This window comes from Falco rusticolus, chromosome 10 (assembly GCF_015220075.1).
Source record: "Falco rusticolus isolate bFalRus1 chromosome 10, bFalRus1.pri, whole genome shotgun sequence".
In the NCBI taxonomy this organism is placed as follows: domain Eukaryota; kingdom Metazoa; phylum Chordata; class Aves; order Falconiformes; family Falconidae; genus Falco; species Falco rusticolus.
Window position 1 is genome coordinate 5519478 of NC_051196.1, and position 21589 is coordinate 5541066.

At 38.1% G+C, this 21589-nt stretch overlaps 1 protein-coding gene across 6 annotated transcripts in view; it reads left to right on the top strand.

Annotated features, from left to right (window-relative positions):
• Window positions 1–21589, top strand: part of ABCC8 (ATP binding cassette subfamily C member 8) — an 83081-nt gene that overhangs the window by 1906 nt on the left and 59586 nt on the right. For 4 of the 6 annotated variants that reach the window (XM_037401637.1, XM_037401633.1, XM_037401632.1 and 1 more), the window contains exons 3-8: window positions 2338–2459; window positions 8036–8202; window positions 10341–10583; window positions 11451–11639; window positions 16869–17033; window positions 19016–19171. In XM_037401637.1, coding sequence (XP_037257534.1) covers window positions 2338–2459; window positions 8036–8202; window positions 10341–10583; window positions 11451–11639; window positions 16869–17033; window positions 19016–19171 — 1042 coding nt within the window. Of the gene's footprint in view, window positions 1–2337; window positions 2460–8035; window positions 8203–10340; window positions 10584–11450; window positions 11640–16868; window positions 17034–19015; window positions 19172–21589 lie in introns of those variants that run through there. The other 2 variants (XM_037401635.1, XM_037401636.1) reach the window with 2 other exon arrangements.

Here is a 21589-nt window from a genome sequence, read left to right on the forward strand (position 1 = left end):
CCACAGTCCTTACTCAGGCAGAACTCCCATGTGCACAGTAGGTCACACTGTTCCCCCACAAACAGAGTTCTGTTCATCTTAATAAAAGGAGTGGATCTACTGGGCCTTATCTTATACCCCGTAGAGTTTCTTTTGGTGTTTGTGTAGTACTTAGGATTGTTACCTTGAGCAGAGCAGCTCACAATGTATAAGCCATGTTCTATCATCTGTTACTCAATTTAGGATGTCTTTAAACAGTGGTCTGTGGGGAAAAAATTATTGTAAGTGAAACAAGTGATACCAGAGAGCAATTTATTATGAAAAAAAATAAATGTTGTCTAACAATGATTATGACCCTCTTTCTCTAAAGACAGGTCTGGTTTTTGTAACTTATGAATTTGCAACCCAGAGGTTATAAAGTTGAAGCTTATCGTTAAATAGAACAAAACCTCTCAGTTTAGCCATCTATATAACAACTCTCCACCAACCAGCATGACAGGCGTTGCAGTATTCTGCTGTAGAAGCTGATATCATAATTATTATTATAACTTCCTTTAAACATATATAAATAGGATGTTTCTCAGTGCCAGTTTTTTTAAAAAGGGATTTTTCTCATGCTTATTCAGAGTTATCAGGGTGTGGGATGCTCAGAGCGAAATCTCCTGCTATGAGTTTTCTTTTTTACTTTGCTCTTTAGCAGTTCCTCTTATTCTGTTTATTTGCTATTTAACTTGACTCAGAATGCTGTTGTTAAGTAATAAGTGTCACCTGATGAGAATCAAAGCTTCTAGCAATATTGGGGGAGTGCCAGCCCACAGTCGTGCCTCCTGAGCACTCCGGAGACTAGTGAGTGCTCCAGTGAATAATAGCAGATTTTGAGACTCATCAGCTTTCTAAGACCAAAATGGATCATGCTGGTAAGTCCTTTTAACAGCAGTTGAGTGAAAAAGTGCCAGCGATAGAGGCAGCCTGTTGGAGATAAGTTACATTCCATCAACTTCTGTCTGTGAAATAAATTTTAGAAAACCCTCATACTCTTGCAGTGTTCACCTACTGAAGCTTAGGCTATCTGAAGAAATCTCTTCCTATTGGTTGTTTTATCTTGCTGAGGTTTCAGCCCTGGTGTACAAAAAACCCTGGCATTATAAGAATTCAGGGGCTGGAGAAACTTTTCTTATTTTGCTGTATACACATACAACTCATTGTCAACAAGAGGGAGTTAAGTCTTCATGATGCAGGTTGTCAGCATAGTTGCAGTCAGCTCTGCGGAGTTCATCACAGTGTCTGTGTGAGGGAGGGCTTTCCTTTCCTAGTGCAGGTGCAGGAAGTGGTCCTCCTGAGTTCCTACAGACCTGTTAGATATTTGGGATATTCTGCTTTCAGACATGTCCCATCCTGTGATGATCTCCAGCACCCTGACAGCACAGCCCCTTTTGTCTCTCTAGACAACACAAAGGTAGCTTTTGCTGCAGCAAGAACAAATCCAGAGATGCTAATTTATTTTCTGTGAGGTTCAGAGGACAAGGTGTGAGTGTCCCTGAGTGTTTGCATCCTGAAGACTTCCTCTTGGTGCCTCTTCTCCTGGAGTTGTTTGGAGACAGAGGGAATTGTACCTTTTGACAGCACAGGATGCTCCATTACTTTTGTGAAAGAAATAAAAGGGGAGGAGAAGAAGGTGACTAATAAGAGGAATGATGGGGGGGGTGGGGGGGAGGGAACACAATTCTACCTGCCTCTGCACAAACCAACAACATAGCTCAAAATTTTCCGTATACCCAAAGGCTGTAGTTGGCAGGACCCCCTTCACTGGTACTTGAAGCAAAGTGTCAGGAGAGTTTTGCTTTATATAACAAAATTTAAGGCTATATGATTCTGTTGTAGGTTTTGTTTGTTGGCTTGCAGTCACTGAAAACAGAACTCAATTCCTGTGCTGTGGTGCTGTTCCTTTTCCCAAACTGGAAAATCAAAATGAAGCGTTTCTATAGAAAACCTTAAACTGTGCTGTCATTTGGTCTTATTTACATATTTTGATGGACAGCTCCCAAACTAGTTTAGCTTAAATTAACTTTTCTCATTTTGGAGCTGAGCTGCTTATCCTGATTTAAAGAATCTTCCAATTGATCTCAGTATGAAATAGGAGTACACACATTTCATTTTCAGCATGGGAGAAATTTGGAATCCAACTGTGATTTAGGAGTATAAATTCAATTGAAAATCGGTGAGCTTTACACCCGTAAGTCATTCTAGAAAATCCTACATCAGGACTGAGTACAGGATACAATTCATAAATTTAAAGAAAAACATTTAAATAGCTAAAAGGGTTTGATTTTAATAGATGTTCACTTTTTTCTTTTTAAGGGTTTCAGAATCACGACATTTACACCTGTACATGCCAGCTGGGATGGCGTTCTTGGCGGCCATCACATCAGTTGTCTATTACCATAATATCGAAACATCCAATTTCCCGAAGCTGTTAATTGGTATGTCTCAACTTACAAGGCTTGGAAGTGTGACAGTGATGCTGTGTCTCTGATCATTCTGTGACGGGTTGTTTCAGTCTCGGTGCTAGCTTGTATGGATAAAGCTTTATCTATATTCTGGTCTGCTGCTTGCCATTACCAGACTAATTTCTGAGTTTTCCTGGAACAGTTAATTTTAACTTCTAATAGTCCTCTGTGTGGTGTTCTTGGGGATCCAATGGGCCAAAGGCTTCTCTAGGAAAAATAGATTTGTGGGAGAGATAGCTATCCAGTTCTTAACCCTAAAAGCTATCCAAATCCCCCTGCTTGTCAACAATGTTACATTTAAGCGTGATGAAAAATTGAAGCCATCTCCGTGTGTGTGGTCTATTAAAATATGCACAGAGTCAAGGGAAATGAAGGACGTGACTGACTTTCCCTATGACCCTGGATATGTTACTTTGCCTGCTTGTTCTGGCTTCCTATTCCTAAAACTCCCTTTGTAAACCGCTTTAAGCCTTTTGAATGGAAACTGCTATGTATAAGAACTACCTAGAATACTATATATTTTCTGCCAGATTCTAAGTAAACTGTAGCTAACTATAGAAAATCCATTACTGCTGACAGTCATGAAGTTGGTGATGTATTCTCTACTGTTTAAGTAGATTGCAGACTGTGGATGTATACATGTTTATTCATCCTGTCAGCTGTTATTTCTTTGGTGGTCCTGGCTCATCAAATTTTGTTTGAGCTGGTCTTCTGTATTAGTGGATCCTGCTAAGGTTTGTCTTGTGTCATTGTAGCTCTGTGTATCAAAGCTCTGTTCTAGTTTTTGTCAGGTGATAAAAAGTCAGTAACAGCTGTATTTGAGAAAGCTTTTAAATACTGAAGATTATTTTGAACTGTAAGTAAGCATTTTCTGCAGAAGGAGCTTGTAAGTCCTGTTAAAAAAAAAAAAAAGTCATTCCTCTTCAAAAATTTCAGAATTTGATCCAGGCTTCACAGGCTTTAGGTCTTCTTGTTTGAAATTGCTTTTCTTCTTGTTCCCCTCTTTTAAGGAGGATCTTTTTTGTCTTTTATAACCAGGTGGGGTCATTTGGTTTTTGTTTTTATAAGTCAACACAGTCCATTTAACACCTTCTTACAGGACTAGATGTTATGTCTCAGGAAAGCATTGGTAGCCTGTTACAATTACCTGTGGAAAGCAAGCACTGATTTTCTTGGAGGGTTGTGTTTTTTTTGTTATTGCAGATGTATAATGCAGTGTTTAGTAATTTAGTGTTGCTACTGCGTTCCCATTGTTAAGTCATTGAGAAGGGCAGCACCGACTTAGAGCTGGTAGTTGATTATCCTTTTTTGTGTAATCCCTTCTCTGTAGATTTCTCTTTTATGATAATTTTGTTCAGTACTTAGAGCACTGATGCTGGGTAAGCTCTGAACAGTACTTGAATAGTAAACAGTTATACTAGTGAATACTAACAAGTGTTATCGATAATGAAGTTCGTAATTACGAATTCTCATTTTGTAAGAATTTCCAAGGAATAGACTCCTTTAGAAAATCTAATCTTAATAGCTAACTCTTCTGCAAAAAGGAATATCAGACTGCCACAGTCTTTTCCGCTTAGTTGGTCTGATTTAAATTTTAGTCTAAAGTCTTCATAAGCTGATGGTCTTTGATTTTTATTTAATTTGTTGACTTTGTTTTTTCTTTTCACTGTTCTGGGTGTTTAAGAGGATGTAAGACAGACATCTCTGGAAGTGTCCATCCTTTATTCTTGACTGCACAAATTTAATGTTACCTAACTGTGAGGATTGTCATCTATCAATGTTGATTGCAGCTATTCTGTATTGACACCTGAGACTAGGCAATGATAACTTTATGGGAATTTGCCCAGTGTGAGACAGTTAAATTATACCTATACTCAGCCATCAACCCACTAGAGTGCAGTGTGGCCATGAAGCAGCTTTCTTTTAGAGCCTTATACAAATGAAGTAGTGAGAACCATGAGGAGAAGCTTAAGTTGGTGATAAACCTTTTACTGAGTGTATAAGGAAGGAAATGGAAAGAGTTCTTTGTTAATAAAATGTTGTAGAGAAGGTCTAATATTACACACACACACAGACAGAGAAAAGTAAATTACCTATGTGACGACTTGTGCTGCTTCTGAGTGTCAGTGAAGTTCCACCTAACTACAGGGTATCATCTGCCTCAGCTGTAGGATCGATTCCTGCGCTTGCAGAGAGTTGGTAGCCGTATAAAGCAAAGGCTAACAGAGCCTTATCCAAGATTTACTAAATCCACTGGGGAAACTCTCATTGGTGCAGTGCAGAAGACCCTTAAAGGTCTGCTCATTAATTCTGAACAGAATAAAATGTTCCAATCCTGTGAAACTTTGAGATGGTTTCTTTTTAAAAAATGTTTTTCCACTCTGTACCTTAAAAACACCGAGCCTGTTTGTAGTTCTTCATAAACGAGCAAGAGGCAGATAACAGACCTGAGGATTAGTATGTTCCCTTGGGATAATGCAAGACAAGGATGCAAAGTTCCCATATTGCTCCTGCCTTGCACCTTTATGCCCAGGCTGTCGGCTATTTTGATGTAGTCATTCTTATTATCTGGTACTAAAAAAAGTTCACAAGGTTTGGAATACTTATTATCTGAAGCTAATGATTGAGTCCAGGGTCCTAGTTGAGTGTCCAGACTATTGAAACACTTTGATGTGGTCTAAATCTGTTTTTCTCTGCATGTTTTTGACCTGTAATTATATTTCAATAAAGATAGCTTTTCCAGTGTAGCTCTGTATACCAGGGGACTCTTGTAATAATGATAATTTTGGTGCTTTTTTGCACGGTGTTGCAAAATGGATGCATAATGGTTGTACAGTTTAGCAGGACATATTTTAGAATAGTTTTCATACTGAATTTGGAAAATCTGCTCGCTTTCTTGACATGCAGAATATGTAATTGAATGGTAGCATCTGATTGCACTATTTTTTAAGGTAGGTTTTTTTCATAGATAAATAAACCTCAGAAATTAAACAGGAGAAAATTATGAAATAACAATAGGACTTTGAGTTTTTAAACTGAAAGGAATATTGGTATGGGAACACATGAATTTTTTTGTTTCAGAAAATTGTCTTTTCTTTAACCCATCTTAATTATAGGACTGCCTTACCATTCCTGACAGTAAGCTAGTTTGTTAATTTAAATTTCTTGGAGATCGGCATTGTAGTTTATTGTTTAAAAAGGAAATTCCTGTTATTGTATAAAAATAAAGCTTATTGTTTGGTACACAAAATACCTCTCAAAACAGACACAAGTTAATAAATCCCATTCAGTTAAGTGCATGATTTTTTTAGATCTTGGGCTTAATCCCATAAAAGTGTAGAACAGTTTTGAGTTTCACATCACTTGATTTTCAGCAGTCTGGTGCCAGGTGAGAATTTACACCCTGGTGTTGTAGGTTGAGGTAGCTTACATGGCCCAAGAAAAAGCAAGGTCCTTTAGGCTGTAGGCATGTAGAATATATCTAAAGCAATCAAGTAGATTAAAGCATGCCTCTGTGGTCCGATCACTAGGTGGTTCAGGCCAGTGGAAGTTCTTGGTGATCATTTCTAGAAACTCCCAGCCAATATCCACTCACCAGACAGATGATAAAAACACAGATTAAAAGAAAGAGCCATAACTGTATTTTCCCAGAAGCCTTATCTTGAGGGGCCTGAGAACGTCTGCCTGATTTAGATTATATATGCTTGTATTCAAAAGAAAGAAGATAAATATGTTCAAATGTTTCTAGTAGGTATGGTAGCAGGAGGTCAGTTAAATGTTGTGCTTTGCACTTTCTAATACTTCTTAGATAAAAGATAAATCAGTGTCCTAATAAAATACTAGTAATAAAAAAGGTCATATAGACCTTTATTTACATCCTAAATAGGAGAATGGCTTTGCTGGTTACTATTTCTAATTCCAGGAGCTCTACATAGCTACCAGTTGGGTTGGTGGTTTTTTTAGGTGTGCCCTGCTGGTGCAGATTTTCGGTGTGCAATTAAGTCCTCTTTAGCCTGAGAAGGATGTGTTCTCAGCCTGTTATAAGAATGAGACAAAACACAAGGATTAAAAGATAAAAGTGGTTAGGAGTAGAACCATGTGGAATGTTTTCTTGGATGAAGTGGGATTTTAGTCAGACACATGGCAAATAGGAGGGAATAGTGCCTCAAAGGTAGGAAGCAGTCCGAAGCAGGGTGAGGAGATTAGATTTGATGCGGTTTAAATTGGGAAGATGGTAGAAGGCCTCCCATAAGAAGGGATTCTGTAAGTATGTCTCTTAAATCCTCTCTGCAGCTGCATCAGCCGCTAAAATACAGTGCTGAAACACCTGACCTCTTAGTGCTTTCTTCTTACAAACTGGCCTATTAATTTTAGAGGAAGATTGGCAAATGTCCTAATGCCCAGTACTCCTGGACTGTTCCATTTACTGCCCTCATTTAAATGAGAATTTGGAAATTGATTTCCATAGAAGCAGGATTGGCAGCTCCAGATCCCACGCAGACTCTCCATGTTGAATCGCGTTTTGCTTGGAAAGGGTGGCCCCACAGTACATCCCCACATGGCTTTCTGGGGTGCCTCTGGGTAGCTGGAACACCACAAATTCTTTGGAATTTTTGCAAGTTCCTGATGATTAATCTGTGTTTGTGAGATTTACTGTTGCTACTGTCTTGGTTGAAGACTTGCTCTGGTGTTGCAGCAAGGTGCTCAGAAGGCATATCCACGTTTTTCTTGGCAGCTAAAGCACATTCCAGCTGTTGCACCATGGTAGATCCAGCAGCAATGGAAGATTAATGTAAAAGACCGTAACCCTAGGAGGTATTTCCTTAAGAATGGGGAACAGGAGCTGGTTTATGGTGTGGTGAATAGCATGGAGAGTGTTTCCAAATCATCAGATCTTACTGCAGGGATTATTTACCTATAACTGACACTAGCATGAGCACTTTTAGACAAGTTCAGTAGAACTCTAAAAAGCTCAAGTTGTATAGTTGTATTCTCCGAGCGGCAGAACATCCTTCCTTGATGTGCCTGTGTATCTGCGATATAAATTACATATATGGAATTTGCACTGAAAAATAAAGCTGTAGCAGTTTGGAGGGAATATTTTAATACCTGTTTCTGTGTAATCCCAGAGATCTGCAGGGGGAACAAGATCAGTTTCCTTCAAGCCAGACTCACAGCAGTCTTGTAGCATTAACCAAATTTGAAAAGCATCATTCACAGCCACCTTCATTTGTGGAGCAGCGCCTTCCCTTGAACTTACCATGCGGATGCATGTTTACAACAGATGGAAGCTTCCTTCAGTAGACTTCATCTTGTGAAACTTTCCCAATATCACTAAATCTAATAGGAAAGGAATTTGGAACTAGCATTATCTTAATATTTTTATGTTTGTGAAATTGAATTAGGCTTCTGTTCTGACATGAGAAAGGCCAATCTAGTTTTATGTATTCTTGCTGCATTCCTTCTGAATGAATATTTAATACTGCTATTGCATATTTTTGCAACTGTGGAACTGATTTACCTTTTTTTCCCCCCCCCTCTCCCTACAGCATTGCTCTTCTACTGGACTTTAGCTTTCATAACTAAAACCATCAAATTTGTCAAGTTCTGTGATAATGGGGTTGGATTTTCTCAGCTTCGATTTTGCCTCACAGGACTCCTGGTTATTCTATATGGAATGCTACTAGCTGTAGAAATCAATGTCATCAGGGTGAGGGTAAGTTAGTATCATAGAAGTCTCCTGTGTTTTTTGTTGTTTGTTTTTTTATTCCCCCTTCTACATACGTAGTATCACATGCATTTCAAAGGAGAAATAGAAAAAAGTTAGAAATAGAAACATATTTGAGCCAGATGAATCCATAATTTCAAAAAATTCCAGACTCCATTGTAGTTAAGGTTTAATCTTATCAAGTTTGTTTTTAAAATGTCTGTTATGATTTACAGTTTCAGTCATCAGAAACAAATATTTCTGAAGCAATGAAAGTCTGGGTGAAAGGAATAGTCTGCTCTGTCAGAGAATGGCTTAGACACACAAATAATAGCTCTCATTTTCCACAAGGCAATCACAAGAAGTGATTTATTGGGGCAATTGGGGTTGCTGTCTAGCCTCCTAATTGTTTGTGTGTGTTTTTTCCGGTGTGGTGTCTGCATTCATAATCCGAACTAAGAGATTGCTTTGGAGACTGTTGGATAGATAAATGCCAAGGTTTTTCCCTTCACCTGTCCCTCACTTAACTGTGTGGAGAAATTAAACTTAAGTCTCAGGGTGGAAAGGAACCTTTTCCATGTAAATTCTTTTGCTCTTTTCCTCACATTAGTATATGAACTCTTTCACATTGCTGAATGCATTATTGGAGTTTCCTCTATCACTTATTTGATCTTTTGTGATTTTCCTGGGGGATTTTGTGTGTCTGTATGTTTATTTGACAACTTAGGACAAAAATATGTCTAAAAGCAGCCTTTTCAGTAATATTTTTGAAAGAGGAATAAAAAATTCAATGCTGACGTTGAGTATTTGTCATGAATGAAAAACAGTGGATTGGCTTGTGCGAAAAGAGAAATTCAAATGTGACATTGGAGAGATTTTGCTCATAAACCTCCTCATAATAGAACTGCATAATTAAATGAGATCTAATCACTGTGGAGTTACAGGTCACAAAGAGGAATAAAAAAAATGGTCACTGGCTGTTATAATATTTTTTCATGTCGTATTTGTTTGGTTTAATTATTAAAGGATGTCATTGATGCATAGAATTCAGTATGGATTTTTTTACTGCTGATTGTGTCTGTGGCAGAGTTTAGAGTGCCAGGCTTGTTGCTGCAGCTGCTGAAGGAAGGGATTTGGATGCATGGAGAGTTGGCCACTGCTGAGGAGGAGGAGGGGTGGGGAGAAAAATAAAGAGGTGAAGTCTCTATGCTAGCAGAAACAGCAGACATGGGCCTCACTTTCTTTTCTCCTGCCTTCCCCATCATCCTTTAGACAGAAGATTTGACTTTCAGACCCAGCTTTACCTTCTCCTTTCCTTTCATTGTTCCCCGTGTTCCTCGAGATGGCCATCCCCAACCCCATCACCATTTTTTCTACAATCTGTGAATTATTTCTCCAACTATGGTTAGAGAAAAGGTAGCAGAGACGCATGTCCAGAAATCCTACTAAAATTAATAGGATTTAGATACAGCCATGAGCAGACATTGAATGAAATATGTGATTGAGTACTTTTCAGAAAGGAAAGGTATGGTTTTAAGAGGCTTTGTTTTTCATTCCCAAGAATGTGTGATGTCTGAAAAAGTTTATGTCTTGACAACAGGAAGACATCAGCAGTCTGCCCTCGCTCTTTTGGCATTTAAGCCAATGAAAACATTTGTTAGTGCCATACACACTCTTTAGTTCATTGGTTTCCCAGATCCATCCAGGACAGCACAGGTAGCTTGTTCTGAGCTAAGTGTGAAGCAGTGTGCTGTGGAAGATGAGTCACTGTGACAGCCTCAGGACTGTACCTAAGCTAGGATGTCCTGTGTTGCACTGTCTGAAACTCAGAACAAGAGGCTGGGGCTGCATTATTTGAAATGTATGGTATTTTTTTTTTAACAAGTATGCAGATTTGTACCCTATAAACAAAGTAACAGTGACTGTTTAGGATGATTTATTTCTAGATTGAATGCTTCTGATTTTCCTCAGTACCTGAGGAAACTGGATTGCTATGTTGGTTGGATTTGAATGCCTAAGTTCCTCAAGTACTGTTAAGAAACCAAAACAGGTTGATTGTCTGCAGTGTCCTTTATCTCTTAGCTATTCTTTGTGGTCTTGTATTTTCTGTGTTAGTGTTACCTTTTGGGTATTTTTCTGAATTTCAGAGGTATGTTTTCTTCAAAACTCCTAAAGAAGTTAAGCCTCCCGAGGATCTCCAGGACCTTGGTGTTCGATTCTTACAGCCATTTGTGAATCTGTTATCCAAAGGAACGTACTGGTGGATGAATACATTCATCAAGACTGCCCATAAAAAACCAATAGACTTGAAAACCATAGGCAAGCTTCCCATTGCTATGAGAGCTCTGACCAATTACATTCGCCTTAATGAGGCCTTTGAAGCACAGAAGGTATGCAAAGCGTGGAATTATGTCTGCTTACTCAGTGCTTGTGCTTTCCGTTACTTTTTATGCTATAAGCATGATATACAATTATATAAACAGACATTATGCAAATGAAGTATCCATTAGCGTACCTTTACATATATGAAGAGATCAAATACTCAGTGGTACCTCGTACAAATAATGAAATTACTCTACCCAAACATTCATGTCAAACACATTACTGGTTTAACACGTGTAAAATCCATATGGCTTTTATTTTGATGTGCAAAGTAATTACAAACTGTATTCACTGAACACCATTATTGTTTTCCTAATAAGACCCTGCAATCATTCAGTTACGGAGTCAATTTTAATGAGGCCTCACAGGACTATTTTTTTCCATGTTATTTCAGTTACAGTTCATCTGTAGGAGATTCATCAGCTCAAATTCTGTTTGACTGCGTGGTGGGAGCTGTGTTTTTTCAGGATTTTAAGACAAGTCTTTTGCATCCTTCTAAAAAGCATGTACGTTTCCAGTCTCTATGTTCACAGGAAAACAAAACCTGTCAGTTCCCTCCCTCTTTTTTTTCTTTCTCCCCCAGCAAGCCACAAACACCAACCACACTTATTTGATCCTTATTAAAGGCTGGAAAGAAATCATGGTTGTTTTGTGAAGCAGAGGAGAGTAGAAATTACTTTTTTGTTCTGACTTTATAAAAATAAGTGAAACAATGGTTGTCATTCCTGTGCTTGTTTAGCGCAAAGTTTGCACAACTGGTTGTCAATGAATTAAAGCAGGGATAAAAATACCAATCATTTATCATATCTGAGGTTGATGTATGACATAATCCTTACTGATATTTTTATTATTATTATTATTATTATTCTGAACAGAACAGAAGGTCGTCATCTCCACAAGGATCCAGATCAATTTGGCGTGCTCTCTGCTGTGCTTTTGGAAGACCCTTACTTCTCAGTAGCACATTCCGTATTCTGGCTGACTTGCTTGGATTTGCTGGTCCGCTCTGCATCTCTGGGATTGTTCACAATGTTGGAAAAGGAAATAACACCATCCGCCCACAGGTACTGTCAAAATGTCATAAAAATAGAAGAGTCAAAAAAGTAATGCTATGACTACGTATTATTTGGCCTCAGTAAAGGAAGCAACTCGGTGATGTATTTGTGAGTGCTAGAAATGACAGTATGTATGTATTGCCTGTTATCCACTTCTATACCTTGATGGGGAACAGAATATGTTACCCACGCATCTAGTCAGGCTTGCATTCTGGAAAATAACTTCATTCAAGATAATGAAGTGGATCCAGAATCCCACTAGTGTCATAAGGGTTTTACGTACAGTCTTGAGTAGAGATTGAATCAAGCACATTACTGAGTGCTTTTTGGAAAGGAGAAAGTGTGTTTTTAAAAGGCTTGGCTTTTCATTTCCAAAAACAAGCACTGTCTAAGAGGATTAAAGCAGATCTTTGTCATCACAGTAAAATGCCAAGTAATTTAACTGTGACAAAGAATTCCCACTAGTGTCTTTGGGGAGGTTTGTTTTGAAAGATCAACTGAAGCATTTTTAAAGGATGCTACTTAAATGAATATTTCCTAACAAGAAACATACATGCTTCCTAATTAACTTTAAAAAAATAATAATAAAAAAAAAAACAAAAACAGAAAGCAGATGACTGGGGAACCATCTTCTCAATTGTAAGGTGTGGTCACTCAGGATGAATTTCTATGAGAAAGACCAATTTATTTCTGCAGCTTATAGACCCATTCACTCAAGTACACTTTGGATTAGGTCCACTGTAAATACTGAAATACATCGGATGCATTGCAGAAAATTTGACAAAGGACCAGGCTAAAATTAGTTGTTTATCCATTTTACAGTCCTTATCCTAATATTTGGAAACTTTAATATAGCAAGTAGATTCAATGGAAACCAGTTAAAGCAGGAAATGAAAAAATTAAGGCTATAGGGCTATGTTGCAGCAAAGTACTGTGGAAGCTTTTGAGCTCTGCTTCTTGATAATTTGGAGTGGCGTTTCAGCAGAAATTATACTGAATCACAATTTATGGATTATCCTATTTAATTTTCCTATTAAGCTGTCAGCTAGTGCTTCTCTGTGAAGAAAGCTCAGTTCTGGTCCGGATAGGCCATTCAACAGAGCCTCATCCAGCCTTGCCAGCCTCACTGTGTCTAGCTAAGTGGTAGCCTTGTCGTTGTTGTCATTTATGCCATTTGGGATCACCTATCAGCAAAATTCATTGGCGGTGATATGAGTGACTGGTAAGGGTGTATTTTACCTTCGCTAAAAGCTCTTCAAGAGGCTTGTCCTTCTGTTTCGACCTGGTTTGTACACACTGGTTTTCTGTTAAGAGGCTAATTACATTTGCAAGTTGCTTTTCCTGGATTAGATTAAGTATCTTTCTAAAATGTGTTCAAATCATCTGTAAACAGATGGAGGTGTTGAGGAGAACTCCCACGTGTATGCACACACCTAGCCAACTGGGTCTACTTTGGAAAAAATATACCAGCTCTACTGCTAGGAACATTATATTTTTACTTGTAATGACTCATAAAAAGGAGAACCATGCCTTATTGTTTGTTCCTGAGAGGTGTGAGAAAGAAGCCTCTAAAACACTGAAGGCAAAGATGAGTTGGGGGAAAACATTGTTTGTGTCTGATGTGCTGCTGAGTTTGAAAACACTGGAAGGAATTGCCATACAGTGGGACAGAAACAACACGCAAAGCAAGCTGTGAGGACAGCAGTGTCTTTTACCCGTTCATTAAAGTGACATTTCTTCACTTTAAATAGGTTAGCTTGAGATGTTGTGGTGAATTAACTGTATCTTTCAAACTGCAATTCTGTTTGTGAAATTGAAGGCCAAGAGATAAATCCCAAGATACAGTATTTGCTCTGTTCTTCAGGCTCTTTGTGACAGATACAAACTACCAGGGAGCTGGAACTCTGAGGTCACGTGGGTGTCAGGCAGTATTAGCTGCTTTAGTTAGTGCTGCGGTTAGTCAGAGAACAACAGTGTCTTAAATTCTGTCACGCTCTTCATGTTTATTTATAACTCTAGTATCAATATTTATGACCACCCCGGAACATTCTTTTGACATGAATTTCTCTGAGTGTTAATCATTTCACATCGAGGAAGAGACTGACAGAATGATAACCTTTATATTTTTGCTGGTAGCATCTTCCACATTGCAATGTTAGGATTAGCAGTTCCAGTATTAGGAATATCTGCTGACATAACACATTCAAATGGTACACCAAACCTAGAGACTCATTATTTTAAAAGCTCTAGAAGTCATAGGTCCCAGTGTAGCAAAAGGCCCAGTACTGACATTTAAGACTGTGTGAGTCTCGGGTCTTTAAGAATTTAAATAGTGGCCTTTTGCTCAGCCTTTTACTGGTTAGAGCCTACTGACACTTAAAAGTGGTATTATCCTGAGGTCGTCAGGGAGGTGGAACACTGAATGTCCCCAAAACCATTTCTGAAAATAAAATATCTAATTATTTCCATCAACTTATCAAGGTTATTTGCTTTATAGGGGAAAGGTTCAGCAGACACCTAATTATTTCCTTAAGTTTCTTGCAGGCTGACAAGTGTACTTAGATAACTATTGTAGTTAAAACACATAGATGCTCAGTAACTCTGTAAACCATAATGGCCTAATAATGCATCTGAGACTTGGCAAACGTCTTGGTGCTTTCACCACGTATGTGTGTGATGTTTATGTATGTATTTTATATTTTCAAGTCCTCCTTGCAAGTGAGTACCTTAAGAAAAACAAGAATATTCATCTTATTTTTCCTTCTTGTTTATCTATTATATAATGTTTTGATGTGAATCAACACTGCACCAAAATCTCATTGCTAGAAGAGCATGATTTGTGTAAAAAAAAAAAAAAAAAAAAAAAAAAAAAGTGTAAAAAATTATATTCTTTTACATACAGTAAGAAGTGGTATTAGGTGCAGTGATTAGCAGTACTAGCCAGATGTATATGTAGGACAGCATTGAAATTGTTCTGTTTCTATTACTGCCTTTGATATAATAAAGCACAATCTGTAACCTTCATGGTTCGTGATTGTGATAATGCTCTAGCTTTTCTCTTTGCTGTCATGTTAGTATCTTTGACGATCGTGATCTCCCAGTGTTAGACCCATATGTTGTTCTAGCTTTGCCTTCATAAGAAGTTTTTTGTAGTTTTTCGTGTTAGAAATGTATCACTTTTTCCTGGATGACACTGTATTGAAATAAAAAGAAATCCCAGTGAAGAACTGCTAAAATAATAGCTGACTTGAGAAAGGGTAACATAAAGGGGAGATTCTCACTGTTGCAAGTTTAGAAGATGTCTGAAGTGAGAAGTGAAAACATCACAAATGTAAATGATCCTGGATTTCCCTGAATGTGCTTTTTGTTTTCTTTGTTGTCTTTTTTTTTTTTTTTTCCCCTGCAAAACACCAAGTTTTGCAGTTACAGTGCTTCGAATTTTGCTTTGTATTGGAGTGTATATACACTGCATGGGAAACAACAGGTGACTCATAAACACTGGGGCAGTTCTTCCACCTCACATGTGCCTAATACTTTATGCTTATTAGCATAAATTTTAGAGTCTGAAAGATCAATTGGATGCATCTAACTGGCCATGGACTTGACCATTTTGTGACTTTTTTTTCTTTTCCTCTGTCAAGGCCTTACAGGTGGCATGGGAGAAGACTTGATTGTACTTCTAATTTTCCACACCTGTGGTACATTTTCTAAAGCTTCTAGGCTAAGTGTAGAGCCTTGCATTTTCCTTCTTATTCTTCAGAGTTACAGCAAGAATAAATTTACAGTCTTGCAAGGGTGAAAGGCAGGTTGACTTGATTTGAAAAGCTGAACATTTAAAGACTAAATAATCTGAAAGAGAGACTTGTGGTATATAATGCTGGTTTAACCAATTTGAATAACTATGGAAGGTATATAATGCTGGTTTAACTGATTTGAATAACTATGGAATAAGTAATACTTTAGGGCTGAAAATCTCTTCAAGGTACAAGTAACTAAAACTGTAGCTAAATGTCTCTATCTGAACATGTTTGCTGACATGTATGTAACTGTTCAGAGTTTTGTACTTGATACAGGCTTAAAGAAACAAGTATGCCCAGTGCTTGCTTGCGTTCTATTGATTTGACTTTGAAGACTCCATATGCTTGAAAATATATTCAGAGGGCTTCTCTGAGGGTTAATTCTATTTAGTTCAGTGGCCCCATGGACTGCAGAAATGTTTATGTACATCGAATCTGGTTGTAGTTGAAGTACCTAGCTGAATTGGAAAATGTTATTGTCTGACAATCTGCCTTTGAGAGCAAGAAGTAAGTTGTTGAATCATATAGGTTTTATTCTCTGTTTTCAAAGAATGAAACTCAGCACTTGTGTCACAGGTGGAAATTTTCGATGTTCTTTTAAGTTCTTGCACTGTATACTTACATGAAAGTAGTATATGGAAATAAGGAATGTTTGCATGAGCAAAGTTTTACAGGAATGGAATCATAATGACTTGGTTTTCTTTGTGTCCAGCCTTGGTCTGAATTCCAGTAGCTTGTAAGAAATGCCAGATAAGTGGGAAAAGGGAGTAAACCTATGCAATGCATGCAAGTCCATCTGTGTTGCACAGCAGACAAAAGTCCTTCTACAGCTTCTTAGTTTGGCCAGTGTTTGAAGAATAGTCAAAGACCATAAATAAAAATGCTGAACAAGCTGCTGCAAACCAAAATGTGTTTAGTGCTTAGTTCCAGGAGTTGGAAGAATGTGCTTAGTTCCAGGAGTTGGAAGAATGTGCTTAGTTCCAGGAGTTGGAAGAATGTGCTTAGTTCCAGGAGTTGGAAGAATGTGCTTAGTTCCAGGAGTTGGAAGAATGTGGGTTTTTGGCAAGTTGTGAAGGTCATATTAGTGTTCAGTAACCTGAGGTGCTTAAAATAAGGAGACTTATTTCTCCAAAAGGGTGTTAACTAGTCCTTTCTGACAATGGGCAGTGTGCATCTTTAGCAAATGACCATGTGGAATTACTCAAAGCTTCCTAGAGTTTTGGAAGGATATCAGAAATCCTCTAAAAGTTACTCTGCATTTAAATAAAACTGAGTTGGCACATTATGACTGTTTCCTTGAAAAGATAAACTGTGAGGTTTCAAATAAAGTTGGGAGCACCTTCAAAGTAAAAAACTGTGGTTATATCTGCTTATTAATTATGCAAAACTGGTAATTAAATAACCATTACACCTGATTTCTAATTTTCTTTTTTTTTTATAGACTAAAATTATTGGTGTTTTCTTTATTTCATCTCAAGAGTTCCTGTCCAATGCTTATGTTTTGGCTGTACTGTTGTTTTTTGCCCTTCTATTGCAAAGGACGTTTCTCCAAGCATCGTACTATGTTGCTATTGAAACAGGAATCAACTTGAGAGGCGCAATACAGGTAGTCAATATATTATTAATCAACTTTCATACAATCATACATGTATTTGTAAACACAAGTTATAATTGTAGTCGTTAAAATCTGAAACACTTCACTCCTGAAGTATTGAATGTAACTGTTGCCATTAAAGACTGTTAACCTAGACCTGCATTCTCTTTCCTCTGCATCTTATTTGATTATTTTATCTAAACGTTTGTTTGTAATATCTAATTCTGTGTTTCTTACCTTTGAGTATAAATTTGCTGGCAGTAAAACTGAATGTGTCTTTTGAAAAAAGTTAAATCGTGAACTGTACCTCACTCATCTCCAAGGGATGTTTTTGTAACATCCCATGCAGATAATACAGCTTTAAAATGTCTTGTAAATATACTTTGGACAAAAACATAGGTTGTATTCTCAATGCATGGAGTAGTGTCTTATTCCACAGGTCATGCCACAAAATCTACCCGTTATTGCAGAGTCTTTAATGACTGAACATAAGTAAGATTGATAAAATGGAGTCCATAATCATTGTTTAACTGTGAACAGCAGATCAAAGTTTTATGTAGTGTACAAAGATCTGTGCCTGGAAATGAGAGAATTAGGTGTAAGATTACAAGGGGGTATTGCCAAGGGCACTGGCTGAAACGTACCCTCTGACAGCTTGAAAGCCAGCCTTATAAGTTAACGCTATTTATCCGCTGAACTACATAGATCCTGTGAGAGTCTGTGTGATAGATGGATGCTTTCAATAGCAGTGTAATTGTTTAATTCTCTTTTGATCTTACACTTGGAAGCACTTCTCGGCTGCCAGACTTCTGGATTCCATCTGTTGGTTTTCCCTCACTAGAAGGAAGTAGAAAATTCCTAAAGAAATAAAAATTTGACCCAAAACATATGTGAAAAAAATTGCATGTCTTGTACCAAGCAGAAGAGCTGCGACTAACTCAGAAGTGTATGGACCACAGCAAGGGTAAAAGGGGAATTGTTGGAAAATAGTGCTATATTCATTTAGTTTAAGAAAAGCTTTGTTTTCTGCACTGGATATTACACATAGGTCCAGATAATGCCAGCAGTCAGACCATTCAAATCGGAAAATTTCTAGCTATCACTCCAAGCAGCAGAATTAGTGTTAATGGTAGTCTCTGTGCCAGTATCTTCATAAATTTTTTTTCTTAAATTTTTCAATTTTCTTTACATCTTTTATCTCTTTTCCTCTCGTGTGTAAACCCGTGCCTGTTCCATGTGCCCTATGTGACTTTATGTTTCATGATGGACAGTTGGCATTTGATGTGAAGGCACTTACAGAATCAAGGTGCCTCTTGTCAGCTAAGTCTCATAACTGCAAAGCATCACTGTGTAACCTTTTACCAAACCAGCTAGTAAAATTAAACTTCCATTGATGCATAAAAGCTATTTTTTTACATGGTGCCTGATTCTGCACAGAGGCAACTACTTAATTCAGTACAGAATCGAACCTTTTACATTAGTTGTCTGTGAATTAAACTTTGTAATGGGACTGGGTGGTCTAGCCAAAATGTAGCAATATTCTCAGCCAGGAACATGGGTCTGAGGTCGGATGGGACCTGCATCAATTGCCAGAGAAAAATAACAGGGAATATAATGTACTGAATGTAATGAATATATTTTTTATTTTTACTCGTTACAGCCAGGGCACTCTGCGGAGAAGCTGGAGGTATAAATCATAGTTGCTAATGTGGTTCTTGGCCAGTAAAGGTTTTATTCTCTTACCGATCCACAGGGATGCAAAAGGGGAGTACTTAGATAATCATTATGGGCCTAATTGCACTGTGCTTTTCGTAGATCAATGGTAAAGACAGTAGCTTAAAATTTTTCATCATAAAGGCCAAACTTTAAGCTCTTCGTTCAAGTTACTGGGAATGTTGGTTTCCCTCAAGCATGCTGGACTAACCTGTGCTTTAGATGAAGCTAGAACTCTTATTTTATTTCTGTATACTAACAGCTTTTGATCTCTCTTCCAGACAAAAATATACAATAAAATTATGCAGCTTTCAACTTCTAACATGTCTATGGGGGAGATGACAGCAGGCCAAATCTGTAATCTGGTTGCCATAGACACCAATCAGCTGATGTGGTTCTTTTTCCTCTGCCCTAACCTTTGGGCTATGCCAGTACAGGTAAGGAGATTGAATGTGCTTTTGTTATTAACGTGTGCCAGTCTGTAGTGAGGTATTACTTAAGAATTTTATGGAAGCAGAGATAGTAAAGTTACAGAATAACTTGAAATGAGATGTCAAGCTATCTATTACGTACAATGTTTCTAGATGTTGATTTCACATCTGTGACAGGACTCTAGGTCTTTAGGATTGTATTAGAATCTTGACTGCTGCCAAACATGCTTTGCATTTGTAATAAGAATTTATAGGGTGCAGCAGGTTGTGTTATTCCAGTGCATTCATTTGTTACATCAGGGGAGTTAACTGAAATGTATTGCGATCATTTGTCTTGTGAACCCCAGCAGAAGCAAGCAAAGTAGCAGTTTATTCAAATATATGATCACTTAGTGATCAAATATATGATCCTTTGGTCATCCCTTAAAACTACTGCGGCCTCATGGATGGCAAATTCTAGCATACAAAATTCCACAGGTTCATTTGTTACATGATATGATTCTGCTACTTTATCCTCTCTGATGTATTTGGTCTCCTGTCTCTAAATGCCACTCTCATCCCTTCAGTCTCCTTTCCCACATGCATGACACGGAGCAGATCACTGTTCTGAGTCACACTCAATTGCCTGGTGACTCCATATTCCATGTCTTGTGTAATGCCCAAGGACATACAGCTGTATCTTACCAGAACTCTTAAGATGAGGAAAGCAGAGTCCCATTTCAGAGCATGCTTTCAGGACTGACTTAAATTAATCTTAACCCTTACTTCCCTTACTGAAACAGGAGTTCATGTGCAAAGTCCGACATGGAAGCACAGAATTTGTACCTCCTTCATTGTTCCTGCTCAATACAATGTGCATTGTGTCACATGAGCTGGCAGAGCTACTGAAAAACTCATCTGACCAAAACTAGTCTTTTTTCAGTGTGGTGGTACTCCTCTGAGTGTGTGAAGTGGTGATCAGACTTCATGGCCATGTGATTAAATTTGTCAGTAAGAGGGTAGAGCAGACACAGTAGGAGGTCAGAGCAATCTCGGTACAACCTTGGATCGTTTTTTCAGGTTCACACTTACTGAAACAGTGGAAAAGTGCAAAATACTTAGTTAGGAAGAGCCTGTACTTAAAACCATAGAAACCTCCTGCACTTCCATGTAGGAATTTCCTGAGAAAAGTGACAGTAAAGCACATAGCTTCATCTGGTGTTAATACACTACCCCACAATTCTTTCTGCTTTCTTCCAGCTACTCTGTTTATTTTTGCTGAGGGTGCTTCAGTGCTAAAAGTCAATAGAAACAAAAGAGGCAGTGCAGTTCTGAGTTCACTCAGAATTTCAGAAAAGTGTCATTACTTTCAAAATCGTCATGAAAACTCCATTGTGTTCATGTCACAAAGGTGGGCTGGCTGCAGCACTATGCAGAGGCCCATTTGGCTGATGTGGAAGTCAGAAAGCTGCAAGTTATCTACCTGGCAGTTTTACATTTTGAGTTGTCTGCCCTTGCCCAAAAATGAAATAATTTTTATGAGCCTGTATATGGGACTGCAACTGGCAGGTCATATTTCCAGCGAGTTTCTAACGTGGCTTTAGGAGTGTTGTTTGGGAGTTCCTGTGTCCATCAACATGTGATACTAGTGATTTTCTTCTGTAAGATGAGGAGCACATTGGAATATTACATTGACAAGTTGGGGATGGGGAAGAAAAGCCAGCTGTTCAGGTGATTATATAAATTATATGAATGTCCTTCAAAGAGTAAGATGCTAGACTGCTGGCCATCGAGATCTGGATTCTTTTCTGATAATAATGATATGTAGTAGAATTGAGTGGATCTTACAGTTGTTCCTGTCAAAACCAAGAGGTTTTGGTCAAGCTGCTGCAGATCCGAAGAGCAGGTTCTGCTTTGTGATGGTCTTAAAATAATCTGATTGCATGGTAAACCAGATTAACTTCCAAACCTGGAAAAAATCCCGGGTTTAACTGTTTTCCCTGGATTTGTTATTTTCCTCACTGAGGAAAATACGGGGGAGGGCGGTGCAGGTTCTTCGTTATCAGTGACAGTGAGTTCTTGAATGCATCTGTGTCCTCTTGTGTAGTCTCAGTCTTCGGGGAGTATTTGTTCTCTGGAAAACCATTTGGTGTCCTCTTGAAAAACTCTGGAAGTTTTCACACTTCTGCTATGTGTTTGAAACCTGATATATTACCATATGTCTTCTGGTACCTCTGTGGTAGTGAGGGTCAGATTGCTTCTGAGACTGCAGTAGGATGTGGAGAAAGAAGAAATCTGTCTGAATCTCTGGGAAAACTCTTGCTAACTCCAATGAGAGTTGTGTAAAACATCTAATCAGGATAGTGAGCACATTAAGGTGTAAACAACCAGCAGCTTACTAACTGATGACTTCTTTTAACTGTGCCTTCATGCCTAGGGTTTGCA